At 39.9% G+C, this 20720-nt stretch overlaps 1 protein-coding gene across 1 annotated transcript; it reads left to right on the top strand.

Annotated features, from left to right (window-relative positions):
* Positions 1 to 2610: 2610 nt before the first annotated feature.
* LOC115379137 (Golgi reassembly-stacking protein 1-like) lies at positions 2611 to 9165 on the top strand. Its single transcript, XM_030079848.1, has 9 exons — positions 2611 to 2819; positions 3371 to 3451; positions 4788 to 4991; positions 5360 to 5446; positions 5637 to 5767; positions 5931 to 6066; positions 6200 to 6317; positions 6421 to 6543; positions 7193 to 9165. The coding sequence occupies exons 1-9, from the start codon at positions 2754 to 2756 to the stop codon at positions 7459 to 7461; spliced, it is 1215 nt and encodes a 404-aa protein (XP_029935708.1). The 5' UTR covers positions 2611 to 2753; the 3' UTR covers positions 7462 to 9165.
* Positions 9166 to 20720: the final 11555 nt, after the last annotated feature.

The raw sequence follows: 20720 nt of genomic DNA, 5'->3' as shown, positions 1-20720 counted from the left end.
ATGTAGATACATTTTATGAAAAAAAAAAAAAGTTTATTATTGTTCCCGATTGAGACAGAGGGCCTCAGCCAGATTCATGAACACAGAGGCACGTTCGGCGATGCTAATATTGGTGTTTGCTGTTTGCTGCTCTTCTCACACATGGCAAGCTCATTCCCATCTGAGGTTTTTCATAGCTCAGAAAGCACGGGATTTGATCAAATGGTAACAGTGTAACTCATGTACCTGGCAAAGAAAGCTGAAATGGGAGAAGGAGAAGGGAAGGGGTACATTTCATCAAGGTAATCCTGGCTTCCAAAGCATGTAACACATGAGTCACTGGTACACAGTTTTGTGTATTGCTCAGCGGGCAAGAACTGTTCCTCACCTTGAAATCGTGGCTAACTGCAGCCTCCAATGGTTGGACGCACTTAATATATTCACTGGGTGTATATTCCTTGCTAAGAACTTTGCATGAGCCGTATGGAAGGTGCTTGCTTGGGGGCCCGGGGCTTTTCTGAGTACAGTTTCTATGGAGTGACTTATTGGAAAGGGCAGAGGCTGGCACATTGTCAGGGATATGTCCTTCATAGGGAACATGTAATGTCTTTATGCACTGTATGTGAATAAATACACAAACAAAAGAACGCCTAGAACAATACAAAGAATACAAGCTGAATGCAGGATGGTTTACCTCGACATAGGAGAGGTGCAAACTGACCACCTCAGAGATGAAGTTTGGTTGAAGCTGGAGCTTTCTTTGGTAAGGGAGACACAACTTCCAGTTCTGCTCCTTTCTTATGGGCAAGCATGGCCTGGAGAAGGATCAGCTCCTGCACAGGCCAGGGCACAAGAGAATGATCAGCATTTTAGCAAATACAGATCACAGGAAATGACAAACATGATTATGAAAATGAAAAACTATGGATGCAGCAGAAATTTAGTAGACTCGTTTTCCTAGTTTATTGCCTGTTTCCCAAGTTTATTCTAATGGAGTCAGTGGTGCTATATAGTAGACCAACAATGTCTATTAGGTCCTCTTCTGACCAGGACATAAGCACTGTTTTGCCTGTAGGGTGATAATACTGGGGCCAGTTACCTTCCATTGCTGTCAGTAAGCTTGCTCCAGCTTTCAGGGCAGTAGAGTACCAATGATGTGCTTCTCTAGGGTTCTGCTGAAGGGCCATCAGGTAGCCAATCTCACTGGCTACTTCACCATTACCAAGTGCCTTCATAAACACCCTCTTGGCAAACTGAGTTCACATTTTCAGGATCTCTAGGTTATCTCCACGCTACAGAGAAAATGACAGGTTGGCAGTAAGAGAGAGGAAAATTGCCAGGCTGTATTTTTCTGGCAACATATTTGAGAACATTTTCCACAGTTTGCTCCCAGTCCTGCAGAGCCAAAAGAAGGTTCATTTTCATCAACAGACCAGGAAGGGAGTCTGGGTGTGACACAATGATTTGATTGACAATATCAAGGGATCTTGAGAAGCTGTTTTTTATCCATAAAGTACTTCACCTAAAAACGGACACATACACACCATTCAACACACTATTCAACTCATCATCATCACTAATTTTGAATGACAGTGATGGACTATACTGTACCTTTCCCATCAAACCAAACACAGCCATGGAGCCTTGCATTCCTTTTTTCCAGGTATCTGATAGCATTTTTCTGTTCAAATTCATCTTGTGAACTCATGTCCAACCAGCCCTTGCCATCTCTGAGTGGTTTCAGCTCCATTATAGCCTCCTGGGTTCTGCCTGTCAAGGGGGAAAAAAAACATGTCATTACAGAGCCATCCAAAAACTCAAAACTTTTAACTTACAATTTCAATTCCAGGATACTGGCCAAATATTCTCTTTCATACCCTCCATCAGTTTTGCATATGTATGGCTTTCCTGAAGAATCTTTGCTTTTTAAAGTAGGTAAGGGAATGCTAAAACAAAGCCAAACAAAACAAAACACCATGCTGACAACAACTATAAAATAAGACCTGATCCTTAACTGCCCATAAATAGTTAGCTGAGTATCTTTCCTATGCTTCCAGAAACCAACTTGCTTGCTTGTTTACTTTCAGTTATTTTAGATAAAGCTAATTTGCATCCAGAATTCATGCAATATAGATAATTTGCAAGTGCTGTTAACATACATACTTACTTACTTACTAACAAACAACATTCATTAGTTTTTGTAATCAGTTTATAGCATTGTCTTAAGTCTAAAGTTACCTAATTTCCAACGTCTCAGCTAAAAATAACATTCACCTTAGCTAACATTAATTCAAATGAAGTAAATGTCAACAAGGGAAATATAATGTCAGATAGTAGTTTGCATAAGAAAAAAAAATGATGACAATCTTACCAAACATGTTGTAACTGCCTCAGACATTTTCCAATTTGTCTGATGGGTGTTTTAAACATTTTATTTCTGATGACACCAAAATACACATCACTGATCCACCAGTCTGATTCAACATCCACCTACTTTAAACTTCGCCAGTTGCCGAGCAACCGCTGACACACCCGTCAAGGATGGCTAATCGAAAGGAGTTTCCTCGGCATCTGCAGGAACTCGATTTATCTGGCATCTGTATTTATTAGCTCTGTCTGACCGGAGCACTAGCGTAATAGGTGCGAGAGCCTGTCAACCTACCTCAGCTGTCAGCACTAGCTAGCTGAAGTCAGCTAGTAATGACTTTAACTCTACCTCAGTAACATTTTAGCAGGCTACGTGTTAGTCAGTAGTAAGTTAACAGCGGAAGACAATGGGAATAGCGCAGAGTTCGTTTTTGTCGGACGGAGGAGCCAACAGTGGATACCATGTTCACGGGGTATGTAGGCTACGTCTGGAAGGGCAAGTTGCGTGTAATGTTACTGCTGCAAGGAAGCCAAGTTATTCATCGTGGCTCACTGTGTAGCCGCGGCAGTCCTCAGAAAAATATCGCTGTTGTTAGCATGAAACTGTAAAAGGAACAATAGCTGGGTAGGTTTTGAAACAGCCCGGTTTTTGTAAATGCAAGTGTCAGCTTCTCAGTGGCTAACGTTAGTGCCTTACTATGATGATGAGGTGGCATTTGGCATGTAGCCAAAGTAATTAGCTCTACTACAGCCTATAGTTGCCTATACATGTTTAGCGCAGACCTACCTGGTGACTACGAGTATGGAAGTAATACATATGGTAACTTATCATCATGCACACATCCTCAATAGGAATGCAATGACAAGCAGTAAGAAGCCCTTAACTTTGCTCATTGCAGTGCCTTGAATTGCCTCATGGCGGCGACTGTGGCTATGGAAACCCTCTCTGTCAAATCAGTGCAACATAACTTGTTTGTTTATATGTTGGTGTTAATGTATTTAACTGTTTGTTTTTACATTTCAGGTTCAAGACATCTCACCCGCTCAGAAGGCTGGTTTGGAGCCCTTCTTTGACTTCATTCTCTCAATAGGAAACACTCGACTTGTGAGTAAAGCTTTATGGCTTTAATTATGAATGGATTTGACATTCTGGGTTAAACTACAAATGTAAAAATACTCCCAAATGATAAATATCATGCTTCCAAAAAAAAGTTTGAACAGATGTCTATGTAAAAGGAAAAAGAATAAGCTAGAAAATTGGTGATGTTGGTGATGATGATAATGGGTGATGTTATTTGTGGTACTGATAGGCCTACCATCACCTCAGGCAGTGATATGTGTGCTAATGTGACCATTTCAAGTGTTGATAGCAGGAGCTGTATCAGGTTCTCTCACACACAGTCATGTTTGAGTGGCAGCTAACATTACATGGACTTTAGGCTCATTCATGTCCTGGGAAGACTCATCCCAACCTTGACGGTAGTCATTAGAGCCTGTATCAAATATAATGAGTAATAGTATGTTCCTGCATTGCACAGCAGGCACATAATAACAGTGGTTATATTGGAGGGAAGCAAATTAAGGTGTGCAGTATAACGGGCAAGCTATGGTACAAGGGAAATGCTGAGAATGAATGAACTCAGAGGGTATAGTTAAAAAACTCCCAGGAAACGGATGAAAGTAATGACTGGTAAGGGGTAAGGGTATTAGCTTTGATAGTTTTCACTCTAATAAAGAGTTGGCTAATGAGCTGTGGAGTTTTTAGCTGAGTTTAGATGAAATAATGAAATGAATTCAAAACAAAGTAAGTTTGAATAGCTGATATTGATCTAAAGTGCAGAGGGTGCTGGAAACATGCCACATTGTCCCTGCAGCAAAGGATAGGAATCCCTAGGTTTTACATAATTATAGCCAGAACAGATATCTGTCACCCCCCTTCTCACCCCTTCTCTTTCTTGGGGTAAGTCCAACAGTCTTTCTAAATTAAGGCTCTCCTTTATTTAGGTGCTACACCAACAGTCTAGGCAGGCCTTTAGACGCACAGACTTGGGGCTGCTGGTCCGTTCTCTAGGTGCTTTATTAAATCAGACTTAATGTTTTGGAATGTGGTATTATTTGGAATGATAAGGACACACTGAGCAGTCAGGTCAAACTGCCTGTTTAGACTGGGGTGAGCCAGTCTCAACTGATTGGCGTGTTCATAAAACGTGTCTCCAGAAAGACACGCAGTGCTGGATTGTCTGGATATTCAGGACAATCCAGTATTGAAGACCTGAACTCAGTAATCCAGGAAGAGAAATGTCAAAACATTTGTCTTTACAAATAAATACATGATTGTGCACAGAACTACTGGAGTAGGATATTTGTTATTTGAAATCTAGTTGTTCACCTCAGAGCTGTTGAAATTGGGATAGTCTGTATATCATGTATTTCTTCCCCAGAATAAGGAGAGTGACTTGCTGAAAGACCTCCTAAAAGCCAATGTGGAGAAACCAGTCAAACTCGAAGTGTTCAACACCAAAACCCAGCGGGTGAGGGAGCTGGAGGTCATACCCAGTAACATGTGGGGAGGTCAGGGCCTGCTGGGTGCTAGTGTCCGCTTCTGCAGCTTCGAAGGAGCTAATGAGAATGTCTGGCATGTCTTGGTAAGTTAAGCCCCGATAAGTGTCATTCTCTTGTGAGAGAAAGAACCTTGCACCAAACCCCAGACAATAATCCTTCAGGTGACACCACACCTTTGCTGAATCATTATGCTCCACTGGTAATTCTCTGGTAATGAAAGTGTGGTGCTATTTATTGCAACACAAAACTGCCAGATTTCTGCAAGGAGTTTGATGTATTATTCTCATACATATATTACCATACAACAAAGTGCAGAATGTTTCATGGCTAACTTAAGCCATCATTCATCTTTTGTGGCTGCTGTGGACAGAGTTGTTATGTGATAATTCTCTTCAATGCAAACGGTGATTTTGAGAATAAGATACTTCAATACCTCTCCTTCCCCTGTTAGGATGTAGAAGCACATTCACCTGCAGCATTAGCAGGCCTGCAGGCATACCATGATTTCATTGTGGGAGCTGACCAGGTGTTGCAAGATGTAAGTTTGGGCTTTTTCCCCTTTGTCATCACAAAAAGAGCATTTGCATACATGAGCACAACCTACTGCAGTAAATTATTCATGAATTATGATTGATCCATACATTCCCATACAAACAAGAATAGGAATTAAGAGTTATAAAGATGAAAGAGAAGATAGATATAGTTCTTTCTTTTTCTAACCCATGCAGTCGGAGGATTTCTTCTCCTTGATTGAAGCCAATGAGGGGAAACCTCTGAAGCTCCTGGTGTACAACACACAGAGTGACCAATGCAGAGAGGTAGTTGTGACCCCAAATGGCGCCTGGGGAGGAGAGGGAAGGTATGGTTTTACCGAAAGATTCACTTGTCTTTTAATAGAAATAAACTTGTTTTTGCTGGAACATAAAACACATTAAAATCAGCACAACACCCACTGTATATGTGTACAGACATCACAAACATATATGTGGGATCTCCATTTCTTGTTTGTGTTTTTATTTTAGTTTAGGCTGTGGTATTGGATACGGCTACTTGCACAGGATCCCAACTCGTCCACTTCGGCCAAAGATGGAGAGTGAAAACACTCCTCAGTCCACTGTGACTCAATATGGCAATAGTGAAGAACTGCCTTCAAGTGAGGTACAGGTTATCAGATTCTTTTTTTTCTAAGATCTAACTATTCATTTAGAGGCATACAGCTATTTTGTGTTTTTTGTCACACGTGTCTGATTATGTATGTAATTAGTCTGAAACACAAGTTCTCTGCCCTAAGGTGCCTTCAGTGGCTGAATCTAGTCCCTCTGGAATGAGTGAAATGGCTCTGAATCAAGTAGAGCAAGCTGTACAAGACCTGTGTCTAACCTCACATACACAGACTGTTACAAATCGAGGTAACCTCAACTCATTCTGTGCTGCATTTATTTTCAGTGTCTAATTTAAATATGTGTTTGAAGAAATAACTTAAAATGGATATTTGTTCTTTGTGTATGTCAGTTATCCACAACATATCTGAGGCAGCAACTCCAGACCTGTCAGAGATTGCCTCCGCCTCTGACATGGACAACTGCTCCATGTTTGTTAATCATGGAGATAACTCGTGTGATCAGTTCAGCTCGGGTAAGTAACAGATGATCTGAGCAACTCCATGTTTTTATTTATATCCCATATAAATGGAGAAATCCGTCCTAAAACACTTAAACTCTGCATTTTCAGTTGTAGTAGTTGTGCATAGACAACACAGTGTCCGTTTGAAATATTTGCAGAGAAAGGACATTGTAGTTGATGTGGTATGGTAAATGACAGGCTCTGTTTCAGTCCCTCAGAGTCTTCCCTCTAGACTCACCATATTGTACTCAACTGGAGGAAATCATTGTAGAAGAGAAAGAGATACCAGTTTCTCCACTGACAGTAACCTAAATAGACCAAAACACAGCATAGCCTGAGGCCACAATGCTTTATTTTGAGTAACAATTCCTACTTTTTCTCAACTGGAAAAAAAAACTCCTATAATGTTTTTTCTCTATCACTAGCATCATTAATTTCTCACTTATACTTATTGAATGTGAGATGTTCGGAAACACTTGCTAGTGGTTGCTAATGGGGAATCTTGGGATGTGTTGAAAATCACACACTCGAGTAGAAGTAAATGACAAAAAAAGAACCTAGAACTCACTAGAACTCACTGAGCATCACCTGTACACAGTATACAATAGAGTAACAGTATCCTGGGATGAAAATATCTTCTCACTGCGCTTATTTTTTACAGATATTTCATCTTATGGCCAAGGAGTGCCTTCGTCACCGGAGAAGGAGGAAGAATCTGGTGTACAGGAAACTGAGGATGAGCACCTAATAGACCTGATCACCAGTTCTGTTCCCAGCAGCGAAGGTGAAGTTGATGTTGTTGGCCCTGATGTCGCTAAAGAAAACCTGGGTGACAGTAGCATCCCCGACATGCCAGGTGTGGATCTTAAACCCCCAAGCTCAGGCCACATGGCAGATGAGATGTCAGAGACAGCAACATTGAACGAATAAGAGCACTGCTGTATAAATGTAGGAGTAATTGTCCTAAGTCAGAAACACTGCTGGTTGAAGCTGGCCTGCATTAGAGGAGAGGTAGAGTTACAGTATACCGCAGAGAGCTTCCAACTCTTTAAGTTGCGTCACTGGCATTCTATTTGATATCCTAGAGTTTTATTTATATATACCAGTGCTGCATGCGAAATTGCACATCTCAGTAAACCATTTTGTTGAGTAGTGAGTGGTAGTCAGACGATTAGTACGGTGCGAATGTACTTTCCTGATGCATACACTGTTTCCATATCAAACAGGAGTAAGCCTGTTGCCTTCATATTTTGAGCCTTAGTTGCCGTTAAAATCCCATTTCGTCTAAGCTTGCACCAAAAAAGCCAAAGCTGCTTAATAAGAGAATTTGTTACTCTTAGACCATCATAATCACCATCACATTGTTGGAAGAAGAGAATGTCCAATACCCACCATGTTATTTACATTTTTTAAATATATTTTGTAATGCAGGGTTTTTTATGTTTATTGTGGGATTTTTCTTTCCAATCAGAGGACATAATGTTGGACAAAGTGGTTTTTCTCTGTTGGCAAGAGCAAGCACTATGTAACACAGTAGCCATATCTCTTGTGAAGTTGCCCAGAGCCTATATGTGTAAATTATTTTAGAAAATAATTATTTATGAGACCAGCTGGCTTCCTGTGTTCATATAGATTTGACCTTAAATACTAAATTAGTACTGCTATCGTTGGAAAATTTATTTACACTGGCTCTGTTATCTTACTTGCTTGTGCAAGCCTCAGCCTACTGTATATATTGCACTATAAAGGGAAAATCCCCTCCAAAACAGAATTCACTTTTCCTGTTCCTGTCACCCTCAGAAGATGTGAGCAAATTTCTCTCTACACAGCTATAATTTTGTCATCCACATTGTACCTAGGCCTTTGTCATCAGAAGGTTATCAATTCAAATTTCTCATGAAAATGTACATGTGAATGCGAACCAGGGCATTTTAAAAGAGAGTAAGCATTCTCAGATGGCTCTCTCTAGGTAACTAAAAGATTAAAATGAGTGAAGTGTAAAGGATCACAGGGATGATGTGAATTTTGCTTTGATGTGGATTGTCCCTCTAATACTTCTCAGTGATTTGCCAGCGGGTTGAATTTGAGATGCGTTCACATTGAGCTACACTGAATGTTTGATCTCAGGCGTTTACCTTTCACAGATCACCATTTAAGCCTTTATTTCTCAGCTACATGTCCTTGCCTTATGTCTCATTGGTGTAGCACCCCTTTTGATTATCTTTCTTTCTGCAAAAAGAATTTACTTTTTGATCGGTAAAGTAGGCGACACATGAACGCTGATTATTTTGTTTACACCATGTTTGACTGTATTTCCTGTCTGCATCTTTTCAGAGATTTTAATCAAATTATGTACCTGATTCTTTATGAATGAAAAAATATTCATTCAAAATGTATCTTTATGTTTGTTATTTTAGTGAAGCTAATCGGGATAAACATCCGTAATATATACTACTTGATTCTATTTTTTATCTTTTTTTTTTCTTTCTTTTTTTTTTGCAATTCAAAGTTGTAATGTTTTCTGTATTTTATCCCCTGAAGGAGACATGGTAATAATTAATCGTATGGAGATTGCACAGATGCCAGTTTTGATTTGAAAATACAGCTGCAATAAATGTTTTCTGTTGATGTCAAGATCAGACTCAGAGCATTTTAAGTTCATGCCTGCAGACAGCAGATGTCAGCAAACACCTCACCATAGATTTCAGCTCAAATGCTTCACAGTTTTTTCTTCCAATGCAGCGTGCAAAATATTCTCAGAGCGAGTGTCTTGTTTTCAGTTATGAATGCAAACAATTTCAAGTGTTATTACATTACATGTGTGTGTATACAGAGTCACACAGGAACTGTCAGAATATAAGAATGGGATTGAATTTGATTTCTTGGTGACCTACTTGGCTCCCACCAGCAGAATAGAGGCAGCCTGCTTTGGAAAGAGTAGGATGTAACTTAATGGCACTTAAGTGTCAAAGTCTTAGTGAGAAGATGCATCATTTGATTTCTATAATTCCAACAAAGCATATTTTGTCTCTGAGGAGCCTTGTGGGCCTAGATACAGGCGGAATACAGTGTCAGATACTCATGATGAAATATGATGAAACTCGGGTGATTGTACCAATAAACAGCCAAATACTGTTGAGGATCAGCTAATAGAGAACATCTTAAGGAGGGCAGCCACGGTATGGAGATGAAGCAGAGGAGCAATGTGCCTCAATTATTTACCAGGGCTCTCCTCTGTTGAAGGGGGGGGATGGGCAGCAAAGGAGAGGAGAGACACTGGGGGAAGAGAGACAGGAGGGAGATGGGAATGTCTCTGTCTTAATCCACTAGAGTGTGGTTTTCTTGAGGGATGCACAGATTTCGACAGCTTGCTGGCACGTTTGTATCTTTATACAAAGGAGGATATGTTTTTATAGCTTAGTCCCTACAGCTCTGTTTAAACACTGACGTTCAATAGCAGTCATACTGAAATTTAAAAAGGAATGAAATGGTAGTCATTCAAATTCTTTACCAGTGCGAGTTTTTCCTCACACCAGTCAAATCAATATTTATATACTTGGATATTATTTATTGTTTGCCACTCATGACCTCAGGGGGAATATGGCAATTCACTCCCCCCCTCCATTTCTTTATAAGTCATAACATTTGGAACCTGAAAACAAGATTGTCTCAAGTTGTGGCTTGAGGCAAAAGCCAGCAGCTGGGTGCCAGGGGTAGCCAAGAGGTGCAGTGTAAAGGGGGCCACCTCTGGAGGAACACGCCTCGTCTTCGTTTTCTTCCTTCTTACGCTCTGAAAGGACACTGTGACGCAGCTGAACCCACTTGTCAGCTCAGCTTTTCCTCAAACAGTGAGGAGGCTCGGCTCACAGGCATCAGCATAGTGCCCATTGCCTTAGCCTCCCTTTGCAGCATGTCAAATTGTGAAATAGACTAACTACAGGGAAAGAGAGAGGGGGGGAGAGCCATGGATGACCGGAGAGGATGAAATAGGTATAGAAATGAAGATGAAGAGGAGAGTGGAAAATGTATGAGTAATTGCTCCATCCGCAGCAGTCACACGTGTTAGCTCTCCAAGGAGAACTGCTGAAGTTCGCTTTCTTTTCTCTTTTTTGTCCCCTGGCATGGTGTGTATGTGCAGGGCTGTATGTCCTCTATAACTGTATGACTGTATGTCACCACCGCCAAAGGGTTACATTGTCATTTGTAGCTGCTTCAGTGATTAAAACTCACTCGTGCAGCCATGAACCATCATGAGTGACACTGTTAAGTAGAACTACATTTTTGAAATATCTTGAACTTCCATTGCAAAAGGTGATTCCATTGCAAATCCACACTGTAGGTACACAAACCACAGTCATATAGCCCCAGTCTATCTTCAGTTTTCTGTCTTCACCTTTCCAGCCAATCACAGATACCTTGGCACTGCATATATTTAGAGGTGTTAGGAACTCTATTTGCATACAAATGTCATGCAGTGTTCCTCACAGTGTGCAGGCCAGACACAGGGAATAATCTCAGTAAGTGCCCGCCTGTGTTATACCACCACTACACAGATCATAATTGCATCCAGTCATGCAACAGGACTATAGTTCGAAGGGGCAGTAATTCATTGGGAAGTTGTTTTCACCTCCTGCAGTCGTTTTTGACTGGCTATGTATTTTCTACCATTTGCAAAGGAGACCTTGAAAGTAAAATGCCATTGTTACAAACTCAACCATGGACCTTTGTATGCGTGTCGTCCCCTTAACTATTTAAACTATGAAGGAAGTAAAAAAAGCACAAAGAAAGCTGTTAAAAATAAGAAGCGGTCGTGTTTTTTGCATTTCCACTGCCCAAGCGTTGTTGTGCATTTTTGTATAGATTTCTTGATGACAAAGAGTAAGTAAAGCAAACAGGATGCGGAGGCCAGTAAGGAGGTTAAGTGATGGTGCCCTGCTGTATTCTCAATGCTAATTGCCATTCTGTAGGAGTGAGGAGCTCGCCACACAAGGCAGCACACATTGTTCTGCTGTCAGGATGTCCCTGCTGATGTCCAGCCTCCACCCATCTGCTAGTGTGGCTCTCACTCCCCTAACATGCAAAGCTAAAAAAAAAAAAAAAACAAAAGACAATATGGGCTTTTACTTTTTAAATTGCACCATTTCCACTGTGCTCATTTAATGTACAACTGAAGCATGTAATTGTGCAAAATCAGATTGCTTTTTTTTTTTATTATTATTATTATTATTATCATCCAATATCACTCAAGTCTAATGAAACTGGTAGGTGGCCATGGGCTTTTTCTGATTGTTTGTTATTACATTTTCTTTTCAATGTGATTAAAGGCAAAAGTCTGACATCTATTGTGTCCTGAGGCATCCTTTTGAAACAGTGTAGTCATAAAAACTCATGACTTATTACATCATTGTTGCTGGCCTCTAAATCAGGCCGATATCATCTGTATGATCTGTATTGAACATTTTTCTATATATTATATATTTACAGAATGATTAAAAAAATGTCAACATACTACAACTCTGTCACAACCAGAGCAGGGAGTATTTTCTTTATCTCAACTTACTCAGACAGCAGACAAAGAAAAGGTTCATATACAAAAACAGCACACCTGTCCAGGGGCTCCACTTATTTTTTTATTTGCTCCATTTTTGATCGTCAAGAGAACAGAAAACACAGACATTTCTGCTTCATATGCTGTCTTCAGAGTGCCTCAGTTTACTCACTTCATTTTTTTGCCTGACTTTGATCGTGAGGGCCTCTTGTTCTGGTGAGAAACAGACGATGAGACAGAGGGATAAAGGTTTGGCTCAGCTTCACTGAATGAATATGAGTGGATGGAGAAACACAACTCAGCATGGTTCCTGCTGTTTGCCTGTGCTTGTGACATATTTGCTGTGACATCTCCATCACTACACAGGCTTCGCCTTGACCCGATAGGGAGCTGTCTCGCAGAGTTAACCTCATTTTCGGTTAACCATCAGCCCACAGGGCAATGCATGCGTGGCCATGCCCCTTCGCATTCGACATATATAAACGTGCACATGCACACCATAGTAGCATGAATGCATAAAGCATGAAAGCTCCACTGAATGTTGTCTGAATGTCATAAGCACTGGTCTAATGTTTTTGTCATCTAGAAAATGTCATCACTATTGTTCGGTAACGTGAACCTGCACCATGTGAAGGTGTTATTGTTGTCCATAGTTAGAGCTACTATACGAACATACTGTGTAGAATTTATCCCAATAAAATGTTACCATATATGATGCATATTTCATATATGAAACAAAATTATATACAGTATTGTTGATATTGTGACACTGTGTATGTGCAGCCCATATACTGCATGTATGTGTGTAACTTACATGTGTACATACATGAAAACAAAATATTGTCCTTATATGGTCATATACTGTATGTGCACCTATAGATGTTCAACCTGCATGTGGTATGTGGCATGGTGGCTGGTTATTCAAACAACTGAGCAGGATGCATGTATTTGTAATGTATGTTAGACATGATGTCCATATATAAAAATGTGACAATTTGAATATGTTTATGGGTATTTAATATGAACATATATGCAATACATTACATTTTTGTTGTATAAAATGTCCAAAATAATGTTGCGGAGACATTGTAGTGATGCATAAGAACAACAGCTATATAAAATATGGTGGTTTGGATGAGTCATAGTTTTGTTTTGTTATCAGTGTTCCAAACAGAAAAGGGGGAAATCTATTTTTTCCCCCTCATATAACGCTGAGATCAGAATGAGGATCACTTGGTAATTTTGCACTCTACCTGCCTGGAGAAAAGTATGAGGATCTCTATCTCTAAATGTAGCTCCTTCAATCAGCTTTGGTAGTTTCATGTGTATGTGTTTGTGCCAGAGAACAGCAACATTACAGCTTGTGTGTCAGCTCCCTTCTGCATCACAAAGGAGGCACTGATTCAGCTGATAGCCAAAGAGGTGTATTTTTGCAGGGTGGCAGTGCCAATATGGCGGCAGGGGAATGAACAGTGTCAGGTTTTCACAGCAAAGTGGAGGCAGAGCCTCATGGCGACAGGGAGAGAGGGATTACAGGGAACAGTGGTGCAGGCAGATAACATGGAGAGGAATTATACAAAATAGTGCTCTCGGAGGCGTGCAGAGAAACAGCAGGGACGGAGGATGTGAATTTTTATTTTATTTCAAGAAATAAACACATCAGGGATCTCATAACAAATTCAGAATATCATTTTAATGTACTCATAAAATATGCATGAAATTAGTTATTTATTTTATTGTGCATATACGTGCATATTGAATACAGCTGGCCCTAGCTGGAGTCTAATCTCCAAATTATGGCAGTGTTAGCTTTATGTGGTCAAATCGATATAAAACATCCAAAAACAAAATAATCCATAAACCGCAATTTCATTCGTACAAGAGCAATAATGGAGTAACTGCCAGGTGATGTTTGTGTAAACACCTCAGGGCGGACAGAGAAAGCCTCTGCCGTTGAGTCCCTATGCTGTTTCACCGTGCTGCTGTGTGTACACACTGTTAAAGCCTTTGCCCCGAGACATGGAGGAGGAACATATTCAGATGCAGGAAGAAACAAACGCAGACGGACAAAAGAGTGGCAATGAAAACAATGGCTTAAATGAGAATAACACTGAAAAATTGTGTGTGTGACTGAGCATGTGGGCGTGCTTGTGTGTGTGTGTGTGTGTGTGTGTGTGTGTGTGTGTGTGTGTGTGTGCAAATGCTTTGGGGAAGTGAAGACATTTTGGCAAATTTGACAAATTGTGGCTTAATACTTACAGTTAGGATTAGGGTTAGACTTAGATTTAGGTTAAGGTAAGGGTTTGGGTTAGGGATGCATTGGTTATGTTAAGATTAAGGAAAAGCTGTAGAAGGCTTTAAAAAATTGGATGAAAGAATAGAAGTCACTCTAATGTCCTCACAACGATAGGAGTACAAGATTGTGTGTGTATGTGTGTACAATAAAGTGGGAATGTGCTCTGCCACTGTTATCAGGTTAGGCCAGAGCTGCATTCTCCATCAGCAGCTGAGCTGCACAAATGTTCAGGCTCCCCAGGAGAATCCCTTTTGGTAATTACCTTCCAGAGGGATTGAGATGGCCGCTGAGCATTTCTCCAACTGGGTGAATACCTTATGTTAGCACTCTCCAGCTCTAAGTGGCCTGACTTATGTCAAGGGCTTTCTTATCCAGCTTTCATTCATATTACAAATGCACCCTTTAATGTGGCATCAAATCAGGGACCATTTGTTATGCAAGTCGTTAAATCGATATTAAAGTTTACGTGAACAGCAATCAGTTGGTGGCATTAATGAGCCATCATAATTTATGGTGATTCTATGAATAGCCAGAATTTGCGTTCACATACACACTGCAAAAAAAAAAAAAAAAAAAAAAATCTTGACAAGCTGTTTAGAAAGACATTCAATCTTAAACATAAATTCTTGTTCTTAACGCAAGTAAAAAAAAAATAAATAAAAAAAAAATAAAAAATGCCAGTAGGATGAGATTATCCCACTGGTTTCTGATGCAGTATGACTTTCTCTCAGTAAGTATAAATATGTTGAAAGATGGCAGAGTAAGGCATATCAGCCCACTAACATCAAGAAAATGACACTTAATTAAAAAAAAAAAATATGGAAATAAGTTGATTAGCATTGGAACTATGTGGGATTATCCCATCCAACTGGCAGAATTTTTTTTCACTTGTTTGAAGAGAAACAAGATTTTAACACCGGATGTGAGACTGAATGACTAGTAAAAATGGAGATACGTGGGGGTGGAGATGGCAGTGTTTTATTGCAAAGCCAACATAGCCATGACATGAAATGAAGACTTTATTTACCTAGCGAGAGGTAAACAGCAAGAGTGGCAGGTGGGTTCTGGCTGCTGCCTCCACCTGTGCCAGTGATTAATGTGATAAATGGTGGACAAAATGCTGAGGTGACTCAGAGGGGCCGGCTGATCACTTATCTGGAGGTGAGTCATCAGTGGCTCCTATTGTCAACACAGGCCCTTCAGACGCAAGAAGCAGACGGACTATTACGTATGTGCATGTGATTGTGTTTGTGTGTGCGTGCGCCTGCATCTGGGTGAGCCTGTGTGTGTGTGTGTGTGTGTGTGTGTGTGTGTACGTGGGAGGCTTTCAAGCACTGATGGAAAGATTGGGGTCCTATAGTGTCCTGTAACACAGTGACTGTGCTGCACATGGTCTCTTTAGTACTCCAGCTAAGCCTGAGGACATATCCTGCCAAGATAACACTGAGATGAAGAGACAATGTGTGGGAAGATGCAATTCACTAATCTTCAGATTCATGCTGTCAATTTCACACAATACTTTGTGCCTGCTCCTCACCTCTGAGGAAAAGTCGCCATCTCAGACAGAAGACCTGTACCTCTGTAATAAAGGTGAAGAGGTTAATTAAACTCTTTCCCTTAACTGAAGCACTTTCCCACATTTAAATTAGTTTGTAAAGTTAGTCGGTTTGCTCACAGGATTACTGCAGGTCTTTAGCACTTGCAGGCATGAAATATTAAATTTATATTAACATAATAATTAAACATTATGCCACAAAAGGTGGTGTCAGCCAGAAAACAATGCACGTGTTATGTCAGATTGTCATGGTGCTATTACAGCAATCACTGCAAAAATAAATACAGACACTTTAAAAAGCAAAATAAAAAAATACATATTTTAAATTGAAACCAACATCCTATTGGCAGATTTTTTCATCCAACTGGCAGATATTTTTAAGAAAATTTAGATTATTGTCAAGACTGACTTTGAGACTTGTTAAGTCTGATTTTTGTCAGTGTTCCATGCCCCCACATTAGGTTATTTAAACTGTATTTAATGAAAACACACTATGTAACGCCTAGCTTTCAACAATAAAGCCTTCTGACATCTACTGGGTTGTTCTTTTAGAGTTTAATAGCAGCAATAATTGCTTGAACATTTCTTTCCCTTGCAGGCCAGCATGGCTGCTTAAATTGATTGCCGCTCCTCTGTCCCTATGGCAACTGAAGATTACCATGAAGGACATTAATTATAGGGTGCTGCGAGATGTCCAAGACATCTTGAAATTGTTTTGATTATAAATATCTCATTATGTGTTTCCTCTCTGTATTTCCCTTCATTTAATGTTCATTTTATGTTGATTATCAATTGCTTTTTAAGGGGCAATCATACGATATTCTGCCATCTGCCCTGTTTACAAATGGCTCTTTGTATTTAGTTGTTGACTTTGTCGAATGCCATGACTGCGAAAGCACAGTGATGGACCTATAAGCTTTCATGATGTGTAGAGATGTATGATGAAGCCTTCTGCACTGCAGGAGCATTGTGGTAAGAGCTGTAGGTTAACTTTTAGCCGTGACTCCAGCAGTGTGCCCTGGAGTCAGCCAGCTGCCAGCTGCTGTGTCTTCTCTTCCTTTCCATTTCTATTCCCTGGCCAGTCTCAGCCCAAGGATCCCCACTGTGATATTTCTGACTGCAAGTCCAGTGAGAAATGTCATGACCAAGGAGACATAACAAAATGCACATGTACTTGTACTTCTTGGTTACTACAACCTTCTGTGGCAATTAGAGCACAATGTAATGTAAGCTGTCACACAGCATCTGTTATTTTTAAACTAATTTCATCCAGCATGCATTCACACACTCATGTAGAGTACTTACACACAGCTGTGGTACAAATCCAACTACACTGTGAGTCAGATGCCTAACAAAGGAGTGGATTAACAAAAATCAGCTTTTCTTTATCTGGCACAGGAGCTGGCAGAGCTATCGGGGATCCTTTTCTTCTGCCCTCAGAAATAACACCCATATTCATTTGTTTTTCTTTTTTTTTAAATTTTAATAGCAATTACATTAAGGACAATAGAATGAGACAAACATTCAAACAAAAACAAAACGGAAAAGAAGAAATAATATTGTCAGACAGGGACATGGTGGGCACAACAAACAGCATTTTATTGTGTTCATGGTGTTACATTGTGTGCTCATGGTGTTATATGTGTATGCACGTGTCTATAACACCTTCTGTTCCTGCTTCAATCCCCTCATGTGACTTCAAAGATCAACAGTAACACAGCAATATCCCCAAAATATGTTTTTAAACCTGTCAAAAGTAAGGAAGCGCATGTAAGTGCTGGGCACAATCTTCAAGATAGATGACTGGTTGCTCTATGTGATCAAAAAAAGATCAAGAATATGTCAGGTGCTCTTGGAAACGGGGAAACAGAGTACTTAGGAGGGTGATCAAGGCGCCTCAAATGTCAGGAAATGTAACCACAAGGAAAGAAATGTTGAAAAGCCTTCATTATAGTGGCTAAATCATGAAAAAAGCCAATATGTTTCAACCCAAGGTCTTCATCAGGGCTTTAGAAACAGCAGTCTGTGGTCTGTTTGCTGTCTTATTACAAATGGCCAGCAGTACGTGTCTGTTGTCATCATGTTCTGCTTTACCCGCAGCTCTGTGGCACTGGTTACCCATCCATCCACCTCAGTGCTGACCCATTCATAACCTCTCTTAGAGCGTACTGCGCTCTAGTCAAAAACAATCAATTGATCGAAAAGGCTAAACTGGAACCATTTGCATCTAAGTGATGGGTTCAGACAGAGTCCAGCAGCCTTACTTGTACAATGCATGTTCCTTTTTCTTGAGATGCTGCTGGACAAACATAAGTAACCAGGGTGCCTCTGCATCAAGCCTCATGGTTGAAAATGTGAAAAAGAAGTATGAGCAGCCGGGTGCAGACCACAGCCACAGCCACAACCACAGCACTCTGCAAAGCCTTTACAATGATGCACTTGAAATCCTTTATGTGTTTTCTGAATGCTTGCACAGATCCACAGAAAATATTTCAAAGTGCTAACTCTGAAGTGGATGGTTAATGATACTTTATCAAAAAAAAAAAAAAAAAAGAAAAAGAAAAGAAAAAAAGAAAAAAAAAGCATCAAATGAAAATGTAGCAATGTTGCAAGTATCATATTTCATTCAGGAAGAGTCTTCCTTATAACAAACACTGGCAAATACCCAGCAAGTGTGCTTTTGTTGAAATACTACACCTCTTCATAATTGCAAACACAATTTCACACATGCACACTAACACATACACACACATACACAAACACACAGCTCCAAGAGAAGGTGGTTAGGGCGGAAAATATGTGGGCAGATGATATTGTCACCATTTCCTTTGCAGGATGAAAATAGACTTTTCCAAGAGACAATCAAAACAATTAGTTTTCATTCCCCGATGATGCAAAGATGGTATTGTGTCTGTATTACGCGAGCAATTTAATATGCACCAAACAGGAACGGAACAAATATCGCAGGCATTTGTAATAAATGAAAACCGTTTAGTCTGCATGACAACAGTGGCTTGGATGTCTCATCTCTGCACACAACAACAAAACAAAAAATATTCACCTCTAATGCACATGGCAGTCTGGTGATTTATGATCTATAAGATATTAATACTCGTGTTGATTGGCTGTGTGACTGGGTTTGTCTCAGGCTTTCTCTGTTAATGTTGCTCTCAGACTGCTGTCAGGGGCTTTAATCTCCTCCATTGAATGTGTACAAAGGGGCCTTTTATCATGGCTGTTGATTTAATAATAAAAAGCCCAATGGCCAGTAATGTCAGGGACTCCCCCTCCCTCCCCCCACACCTACATACACACATATACACACAGAGAGAGCAAATGCGATATATCTGTGACCCAAATATTGGCTTGCATTTTGTTTATAGAGGCAAAAATAAAGAAGCTAGATAAACCAAAATAAAGGCATGGCAGCCGTCTTTGAGTGCATCCTCATTGCCCTAGTTACTGAGTTTTATTCCCCATCCTCTAGCCTGTTTGGTGAGGGCTTTTTCTATCTAAAGCATCAAAAGATGAACACTGCAAACATACTCACTGCAGAGATGGCGTCAAAGGTGATGCTTTTTTTCCACACATCCTGACACATCCTCATACAACGTCAGGCGGCACTTTTCCTTGTTTGTCACATGTTTAACACTATCAGGGATATATCATTTGTAAGATATCAGTGCAAAGGATTAGAAAATGATGATAGTTGTATACAGTGGGTGTTACATAAAGGGTAAGGAACACATGTTAAGACCTAGTTTGGAAATATGTTATGCAGGCTCTCTGCTGTTACATCAGATATTTTGTTCACTGGTCACACAAGGATCATTGCCAAACAGCAGCAAAACAAAACTGTTCAAGCAAGTGTTTGGCATATTTAAAGGAAAATCTGATCCATCAAAGGTTTTTATCTAAATAAGCCCAAATCCTGTGGAGAATTTGAACACATCAAGAATCACTCCACTGAGGAATATGCAATTATAAGCCTCTTAGTGCTTACCCCACGATTCAAGACGCAGTGCATGAGTCAGCTGCAATCAAAATCCCTTTTCTATGAGGCGTTTTTCCTCTGTCCTACCTCGCCGTTTCTTTTTGGTCCCTTAATCTTCAAAGATAGAGTATCAGCCGAGGATGCACAAAAGTCTAGTGATGCTCAAAAAAAAAAAGATGGCAACTGAGTGGTGGTGATACTCCAATAACACTGAGGTTTTCTGCAAACCTCAGTGTTATGAAAAAAAAAATTACTCAGTGTATGAAAACATTCCTTTCTGGCATTGTTTCTGCAAATGAGCTTGTGTCCTTAACACAGTTTGGTTGTTAAATATTGTAAGGGTTTGTTTGAGACAATATTTTGGTGCGGTGACACTAAATATAAAATGCTAACAACACTAGTCCACACATTTTACATAATAAACAACCTCTTAAGTATTTTAGTCTCATATTCAGAGTTACTTTTTGTTTTGTTTTGTTTTGTTTTGTTTTGTTGCTCAAAACAAGTAAAAAGAAACCCGCCAGTGGGATGAGATGATCCCACTTGCTTCCAATGCAGTTTCACTTGTTCTTGGTATTTCTGGGTTACAAATATAAATATGTTGAAACAAGATGGATCAGCCCACAAGTATATAAAAAACAAACAAACAAACAAACAAACAAAACAAAAAAAAACACTTCATTCAAGATGATTTTCAAACTGATTAGCATTGGAAAGAAGTGGAATTATTATTTAATTTCACTGGTAGATTTTTTCACTTGTTTGCAGAAACACAAGATTTTTGAATATGAGACTG

The sequence above is a fragment of the Myripristis murdjan genome, chromosome 20 (assembly GCF_902150065.1).
Source record: "Myripristis murdjan chromosome 20, fMyrMur1.1, whole genome shotgun sequence".
NCBI lineage: Eukaryota > Metazoa > Chordata > Actinopteri > Holocentriformes > Holocentridae > Myripristis > Myripristis murdjan.
This window is presented reverse-complemented; position numbering and strand designations above follow the sequence as displayed.

Bases quoted from the DNA above. Each gene is read 5' to 3' on its own strand.
- LOC115379137 (XM_030079848.1), top strand. From the start codon at position 2,754: ATGGGAATAGCGCAGAGTTCGTTTTTGTCGGACGGAGGAGCCAACAGT. The intron at 3,452-4,787 runs GTGAGTAAAGCT...TTTCTTCCCCAG, and splicing joins CAATAGGAAACACTCGACTT to AATAAGGAGAGTGACTTGCT. The intron at 5,447-5,636 runs GTAAGTTTGGGC...TAACCCATGCAG, and splicing joins CTGACCAGGTGTTGCAAGAT to TCGGAGGATTTCTTCTCCTT.